The sequence below is a fragment of the Pteropus vampyrus genome, unplaced genomic scaffold, assembly GCF_000151845.1.
Source record: "Pteropus vampyrus isolate Shadow unplaced genomic scaffold, Pvam_2.0 Scaffold556, whole genome shotgun sequence".
Taxonomy (NCBI): Eukaryota; Metazoa; Chordata; class Mammalia; order Chiroptera; family Pteropodidae; genus Pteropus; species Pteropus vampyrus.
In genome coordinates, this window is record NW_011889337.1 from 305,095 (window position 1) to 313,919 (window position 8,825).

General features: G+C 46.4%; 1 protein-coding gene across 1 annotated transcript; it reads right to left on the reverse strand.

Moving 5' to 3' along the window:
• Window positions 1-4,081: 4,081 nt before the first annotated feature.
• LOC105308190 (melanoma-associated antigen 10-like) lies at window positions 4,082-5,134 on the reverse strand. The gene has a single exon (XM_011384034.1). The coding sequence runs from the start codon at window positions 5,132-5,134 to the stop codon at window positions 4,082-4,084; it is 1,053 nt and encodes a 350-aa protein (XP_011382336.1).
• Window positions 5,135-8,825: the final 3,691 nt, after the last annotated feature.

The window sequence follows — 8,825 nt, forward strand, 5'->3', positions numbered from 1 at the left end:
GGAAAGTGTTGAGACTGGACAGAAACACCAGCACCGTGGCTCTCAAGGAACCCTGGGAAGACCCTAGGTAAATAATGGACGCAGACAGTATCTGCGTTGTCACCTTCCTTCCTTAGGCCTACTTTTAGTACCTTGACCACAGGGTCCCTCTTTTTATCGCCTGAGACGCATCATGCAGTATTGAGAAATGATTTACAAGTCAGGTGGTCAGCCACAGGCTGGGACAGATGGGAACAGCATGGATTCCAGATGAATTTAGACCAGGGGTCTGGTCGTGTGACTTACTGGCCATGTGATCCCGGGAAAATTTCCAGGCCCTGTGGGCCTCAGGTTCTTCATGTGCCAAGTAAGTGGGTCTGATAAGCCATGTTTCGTGGGACTGCAGGAATACGGAGTGTTTGTAATGCACCTCGCACAGTGCCTGGTCTATGTTGGAACTTGCAAGAATGGCAGTTATTTCTAGTATTATATTACACCAAGCCCTAGTACCCTCCACTCTGAAAATTTGTTTTTTCAGACCTCAGAGAGTATGCAATGCAATAGAACACAATATATTAAATTAACCAAAACTACGTCTTCATAAATAAAACTTCATAAATAAAACAATTTCCCTCCTGAAGGATCTATTATTTAATTTGGGTGTGGGAGAGTCTTCCCCCAGCAAGATGCTACTCAAAGCTCCTAGAATTTGAGCCAAAGACCGACTTTTCCCCTCCCTCCCTGCTGCTCTTATATCCGAATCATAATTTTCATTCATTTTTCCCCTGACAAAAATCTATACATTGCTTAGAATTGGCCCAATTACTTCAAAGATAATTAAAATGTCTTCTAATGGAGTCAGTTCTGACATCTCAAGCCATGGAAAATGGTGCCTGGTACAACATCTGAGACTCTGGCTGCTGCCACCACCCAGCTTCATTATAATCAACCCCCACAGAGGGAAGCAGAGTTTCCCAAGGTCCCAAACTGCCCTGGCTCGGGCCATTAACACTTAAGTGCTCTGCCCTGGAACCCCACTGCCTTCTCCCTTCTTTTACTTGTTCTGTAGGACTTAGGGGACACTATAGCACCTTCCTTATGTGAATGACGTCCTACACTATCATTCTATGGGTGGGTGTGTCCTGCTTATCTTAGTGTCCCCCCTACTAACACAGAGCCTTCCAGAGAACAGAGACTCAGTGAATACTCGGGGTATAAAAAAGCTAGTGAGCAGAGATTTTATTTATTATTATTTATTTTTCTACATAGTTGAATAAGCTAAGAAAATCCAAGTATTATTTTAATTTTACAGAGTGGCAGACTAAAAATGATAAAATAATGGAAAATTATATATTTTTTTTATTTTACTGCTAAGTTCTTTAACATTATCAAAGAAAAAAAATTCTATTCCAATGCCACGTTATCTTGTTACATACTACAAATACAATGTAAGATTTCCCAACTAGACAAATACAAGCAAATGAAACTGGATCATCTTCTTACACCACATATAGGAATAAATTCAAAATGGATAAAAGACTTAAATGTAAGACCCCCAAATCATAAAACTCCTAAAAGGAAACATTGGCAATAAACTCTGACATTGCTCTTAGTGATACATTTTTTTTTCAGATATATCTCCTTGGGCAAGAGAAACAAAAGAAAAAGTAAATAAATGGGACTACATCAAACCAAAAAATTTTTGTACAGCTAAAGAAACCATCAACAAAATATAGATGACCGGTCAATAGACAGATGAAAAGATGTTCAAGGTTACCAATCATCAGAAAAATGAAAATTAAAACCAAAATGAGATATCACCTCACACCTGTCAGAATGGCTATCATCTATAAGTTTGGGTGAGGATGTGTACACTGTTGGTGGGACTAAAAGCTGGTACAGCCACTGTGGAAAACAGTCTGGAGGTTTCTCAAAAAAAATAAAAATGGATATACCTTTTGACCCAGCAATTGCACTTTTGGGTATTTTCCCAAAGAAACCAAAATAATAACTCCTAAAGATCTATGCATCCCTCTGTTCATGGCAGCACAATGTACAATAGCCAAGATATGGAAGCAACCTAAATGCCCATCAACAGATAACTGGATGAAGAAGTTATGGTTAATATATAATAGAATATTTCTCGGTCATTAAAAATATGAAATCCTACCATTTGCAATGACATGGGTGGACCTAGATGTTATTATGCTGAGTGAAATAAGTCAGAGAAAGATAAATACCCTATGATTTCACTCATATGTGGAATCTAAGGAGCAAAAAGAACAAACAAATCAAAAACAGACTCACAAATATAGAGGACAATCTGAGAACAGTCAGAGGGGAGGAGGCTGGGAAGCTGGAAGAATGAGGTGAAGGGTTAAAGAAGTACAAATTAGCAGTTGATAGATGGTAAAGGGGATGGGGAGCACAGCATAGGGGACACAATCAACATTAATGGAATGGCTAGGTATAGAGCCAGAGGAGAAAAAGAGCAATCAGGGCGATCACTTCATAGACTATATAAATGTCTAACCAATGTACTGTACACTTGAAACTAATAATAAAATAAATTTAAAAAAAAACCATCAACATAATGAAAGTACAACCTACTGAATGGGAGAAAGTATTCCCCAATGGTACATTTAATCAGTGGTTAATATCCAAAATTTATAAAGAACTAATTCAACTTAACACTAAGAAGAACCTAACAATCCAATTAAAAAATGGGCAGAGAACCTGAACAGACATTTCTCCAAAAAGGAAATACAGATGGCCAATAGACATGTGAAAAGACACGCAACGGCACTAATCAGAGAAATGCAATTTAAAACCATAATGAGATATCACCTCATACCTGTCAGAATGGCATCAATAAATCAACAAACAAGTGTTGGTGAGGATGTTGAGGACAAGAAACCCTAGTGCACTGATGGTGGGACTGTCAATTGGTACAACCACTGTGGAAAACAGTTTGGTGGTTCCTCAAAAAATTAAAAACGGAACTACCTTATGACCCAGCAATTCTACTTCTGGGTATTTATCCAAAGAAAACCTAAACACTAATTCAAAAAGACATATGCACCTCTGTGTTCACTGCAGCTCTATTTACAATAGCCGAGATATGGAAGCAACCTAAGTGCCCATCAACAGATGACTGGATAAAGAAGAGGTGGTACATATACAATGGAATATTACTCAGCCATAAAAATGAAAGCTTACCATTTGAAAAAACATTGATGGACTTAGAGGGTATTATTATGCTAAGTGAAATAAGTCAGACTGAGAAAGACAAATACCATATGATTTCGCTTATACGTGGAACCTAAAGAACAAAATAAACATACAAACAAAATACAAACAGATTCACAGATACAGAGAACAAACTGGTGACTGCCAAATGGGAGGGGGTTGGTGAACTGGGTAAAAAATGTGAAGAGATTAAGAACAACAAATAGCTCTTCTTAAGAAGAACAAATAGTTTAAGAAGAACAAATACAAAATAGTCACGGGGATGTAAAGTACAGCATAGAGCATATACTTAATAATATTTAATAACTATGTATAGTGCCAAGTGGGTAGATTAATTGGGAAATCACTTCACGTATTATATAAATGTCTAGCCACTATGTTGTATACCTAAAACTAGTATAAAGCAATATTGAATATCAACTGTCATTGAAAACTTTATAAAGGAAACAAAATAAAGAATTGACTAGAATTTTTAAGTGAGGCCATCGGTAAAAAAAAAAAAAAAAAAAAAAGGTTTTCCAATTTGTTTTACAAAAGCAAAACTATTTCTCTTAAACTGGATAAACAGAAATATGTGACCTATGCCATTTGTAAACTTAGATTCTGAAGCTAATAAACATATTTCAAAATACCACAAATAAAAGATGCATTTCAAAGTCATCCCTATGGGACAGGAACACAAAGATGTTATTCATTGTTAATTTCCTCAGCCCCAGCCTGGCCCTCCACTACTTAGATCATTAACTACCATCTTAAAACACAAGGTAAAGAATCTGCCTTGAACTTCACTTATGGCAGGAGAAGCTACTGCACATGGCACTAGAACTTGTACTGGCCACCGCAACAGTATCATCTATGGTAGCATTCTGGCCTGGGATCTCTCTTCCTCATCTCTCAAAGCCTCTTCATACCAGAGTGGGAAGGATCTGGGTTCAGTGTCGTTGATCTTGGCCAAAAACTCTAGGACTTTCATCTTGCTGGTTTCAATATGGGCCCTGGGACCCCAGAGGAACTCATAGCGAGGAGGACTGCTGTTGGGCACCTGCCTATACTCCAAATATTGTTCCTGCACCCAAATGTTGGTGAGGAGCTCCCTGGGCTCCCCATAGATGCAATGCTCCCTCCCATCGTGCATCCCCATGAAACTAAGCTTTTCCCAGATCTCCTCTTCAGAGACACGGTTGCCCTCCATGAAGATTATGCACAGAATAAGTATCAGAATGCCAGTCTTGGGCAGGCTGTGCTCATCATCCACTATCCCATCATAGGTGAGGTCCAGGTTGGTGATTAAGGCATAAGAGTGGTCATTGGGGTCCACTTCTATCACATTAATGCCAAAGACCAGCTGCATGCACTCAGAGGCTTCACCGAATATCACAGGGAAGAGGTTATGGTACTCTTCCACGATCCTACTGAGCATTTCTGCCTTTGTAGTCAGCTCCTTTGTGCGATACTTCAGGAGCAGGAACCCCACCAGATCACCAACCCTGTCATCAATAATATATCTGGGTGAGGGCTCAACAGGTGGCACAGCCTGCTCGTTGCTGGGACCTGCCTCTTCTTGGCTGCTACGTGGAGTGGAGGTAATGACACTAGAGGAAGAGCAGGCACTTGGAGGGGTCTGGGGAGGACTCAAGGTCTCACCAACAGCCTCCTCCGGAGTGCTTGGGTTGCTCGAAACCAGAGGATAGCAAGAGGAGGAGGAAGAGGAGGAGGAGGAGGATGATGAAGAAGAGGAGGAGGAGGAAAAAGAGGAGGGAAAAGAGGAGGAGCAGCTGGAGGAGGATGAGGAAGCATCCTCTTCCTCATCCTCGGGAACCTCTGCACGCGCACGCTCCTGTTCCTCCCTTTGGGACTGAAGGCCTTCATCAAGCGTGTAGCGTCGCCGCTTCGGAGCTCGACGCATGATGACTCGTGTTAGATAGCCACAGGTGAGTGGACAGGAGGTGGGTGACGGGGACGCACAGGCCTAGGGGAGAGAGGCAATGTGAGCGGCCTCGGCTGGCTGAGAAATGCACTCTAGGAGTCTCTGACAAAGGCGACTTACACGTCTCCTCTTTAGCGGTGCTCTTGGGCCTCGTAGGGGTCTCTTCTCCTGGGAGGTCTGTCCCCTAAAATCTTGAATGAAGAAGTAAGACAGCTCCTCAGAATGCAGACAGTATTCCCAAGGTTGTAAGGCTGACAGTGGAGTGGAGTGGGGTGAGGTGGGGTTGGGTACTATGGGGCCCACTCTGTTTTGGGATGGGGGAGCCCTGGGTACACATTCGGGGCATGTGCCTCACCTTGACTGCTGGCACTGCCTGGGCCTCCTCTGCTCTGTGACCTGTGGACACGTGCCTCAGACCAAGGCCTTCACCTTCCAGTTCCTGGAGCCCCTGTAAGAGGAAACGAGGTGGCACCTCAGGGTACAGAATACAAACACAGCCCTGAGTCCCCTCCATACTCACTTAGGGTCCTCACCTTATTTCTGGAAGGGCCTGGCTTCCACTCCTCTGCTGGCCTGAGGCAAAACTCTCAGAACGAGAGCACACAGTCCTGAGACTAAACAGAAGGAAGTGAGGGGGCCCCACACCTAGTCAAACTTCCCCGGGCCCTCCCCAGGGAACAGTAAGAAATGACCAAACTCTGGGGGATCAATCAGTCCGGGGATGTGGGGTCCACTCAGTCCTCACTTTGACACCTGACAGGGTCTGGGATAACTCCCTGTGTTGACCTGAGGCCACTTTCCTTTATACCGAAATCTCACCTTCATGACACTGGAAGACCTAAGGAATGCCACAACTAGCCCTCATGTTCCACTTCCTAACAGAAGTGGCAAAGTGAGGCTGGCATTCCGTCCATTCTGATGTGGTGTCCCCTCAGTCCTGACCCTGAATCTTGGCATAGCCTGAGACTTTTCCCTCTGCTGACCTGTTTCTTGCTCCCTTAGACCAAGGCCCTCCTCTCTCTGAGAACACTCAAGGTAGAAATGGGGGTGCAACTCATCCAGCCACCATTCTTTGAGCCTCACAGGGCTAACAGGGATGGGGTGAGGCTTTATTTCTTCTGGGGTAGGAGGTCCACTGAGTCCTCTCTCAGGGTCCTCACCTAAATGTCTGGCAGGGTCTTTGATCTTCACTCTGCTGGCCTGAGTCAGGCTTCCTCAGACCAAGACCTTTACCTCCCTGACACCAAGCTGAAAACGAGTCAGTTCCTCAGCCCAAAAGGCATGCTGGGGGTCTCCCAGGGCTGCCAATGAGGTGAGAGTGAATTTCTGTGTGACCCCCACTGCATTCTGGGGTGGGAAATACCTTCAATCTTCTAGGTCCTAACCTAGACTCCTGGCAAGACCTAGGACTTCATCCTCTGCTGACCTGATGTTGCAGCTCAAACCAAGGCCCTCCATTCCCTGAGACCCCGGGAGGCAGAAGTAAGGAGAGCCTACATATGCATCCAACCCCCAGCCAGGAATCTCCTAGGGCTGACAGCAGGGCCTGTACCCTCTCTGTTCTGGGGTGAGGGGGCTCCAGTTCTCCCTCAGGATATTCATATTTATCCCTGGCAGGGCCTGGACCACTCCCCCTGGATTAATCTGACATCACTCCCTCAAGTCAATGTTTCACCTTCCTGAGACCTGTACCCAATCCCACCTTATAGCAAAAGTAGATGGCACTCTTACCAGGATCCTGTTAGGGCTGAAAACAGGCAACAATCAGAATCTGTGAGATCCTTTCCTTTCTGGGGTGCACAGATATTTTCAGTCCTCACCAGGGGTCCAGATTTTAATCCTGGCAGGGCCTGGGATTCCTTTCTGCTGACTTGAATCTTCCCCTCTCAGACCAAGGTGACTACCCCACCCTAGAGATCCCCAAGACAGAAGTGAAGGTATATAACATTCAGCCATCCATGCCCCGGGTCTCCCAAGACAGCACGGGAAAAGGAGAAGCTTAAGTTCCCTTTGTTCTAGACTTCAAGGTTACTTTTTGCTGCACTCACAGTCCTCACTTTAACAAACGGCAGAACCAGGACTTCTTTTGCTAACCCAAGTGCAGCCTCCTCAGTTCAGATTTCTCAACTCCCTAAGTCCCACGGCCCCATGCAAAAGGAGGTGCTCTTATTTCGACAGCCCTGCCTGGTAGCAAAAGCAGAGAGGGTTTCCATGAGACCTATATTTATTTTGGAGTAGAAGTCCCCCTCATTCCTCCCTCATGGCCAATAGCTTTACTCCTGGTAGTGTCTGAGTGTCCTCCCTCTGCAAGCCTTATGCCACACCCTTAGTTTAAGACCCCTTCAGTTTCAGATTATCAAGAGAGAAAATGGAATGATAGTTGCAGTGAGGAAACTATTCCAGAACCTCCCAGGGCTGACAGCACGGACAGGACAGCTCTGTCGTGGGGTCTAGGGTCCCCTGATCCCTCCCTCAGGTCCTCACCTTGATTCTGACAAGTCCTAGGTTTTCCCTCTGCCCCCACTCAGGTCCATTCCTTATATCAACCCCTCAGAATCTCTCAGACCCAAATGTGGAAGTTGGGACACGCCCTGGGTGCTCATACCACCCTGTGGCCTCCCATGACTGAAAGCAGCGGTGGCCCAGCTCTGTCGTGGGGACCAAGGTCCCCTAATCTTCCCTTGGGGTCCTCACCTAGACTCTGGCAAGTCCTGTGCCTTCCCTCTGCCAACGACTCTAGGTCCCGCTTCTTATACCAACTCCCCAGAATCCCTGAGACCCAGATGTGGAAGTCGGGACGTGATGCACATGGTCATCCTACCCTGAGGCCTCCTGTGGCTGACAGCAAGGGTTGGCTTCTGTGGGCCTCCTCTGTCGTGGGTCCAGGGTTCCCCGAGTCCTCCCTTGGGGTCTTAACCTTGACTCTAGCGGGTCCTGGGCTTTCCTATGCCGTGGACCCAAGGTCTTGCTCCTTGTACCAATCCCCCAAGAATCCCTCAGATCCAGATGTGGAAGTTAGGACACGCCCTGGGTGTTCATCCTGCCCTGTGGCCTCCCATAACTGATAGCAGCGATGGGCCTGCTCCGTCGTGTGGTGCAAGGTCCCCTAAGTCCTCCCTCGGGGTCCTCACCTAGACTCTGGCAAGTCCTGCACCTTCCCTCTGCCATCGATCCGAGGTCCCGCTTCTTATACCAACTCCCCAGAATCCCTGAGACCCGGATGTGAAAGTCGGGACGTGCGGCGCGTGGTCATCCTACCCTGGAATCTCCTGTGGCTGACAGCAGGAGTAGGCTTCTGTGTGACCCCTCTGCTGTGGGTTCAGGGTCCCCTGAGTCCTCTGGGGTCCTCACCTGACTCTGGCGGGTCCTGGGCCTTCCTATGCCACGGACTCAAGGTCCTGCTCCTTGTACCAACCCCCCTCAGATCCGGATGTGGAATCCTTCAGATCCGGATGTGGAAGTTAGGACACGCCCTGGGTGCTCACCCCGCCCTGTGGCTTCCCATCACTGAAAGCAGCAATGGGCCCGCTCTGTCAGGTGGTACGCGAAGTCCTCCCTTAGGGTCCTCACCTAGACTCTGGCAAGTCCTGCGCCTTCCCTCAGCCACCGACCCGAGGTCCCGTTCCTGATACAAACTCCCCAGAATCCCTGAGACCCGGATGTGGAAGTT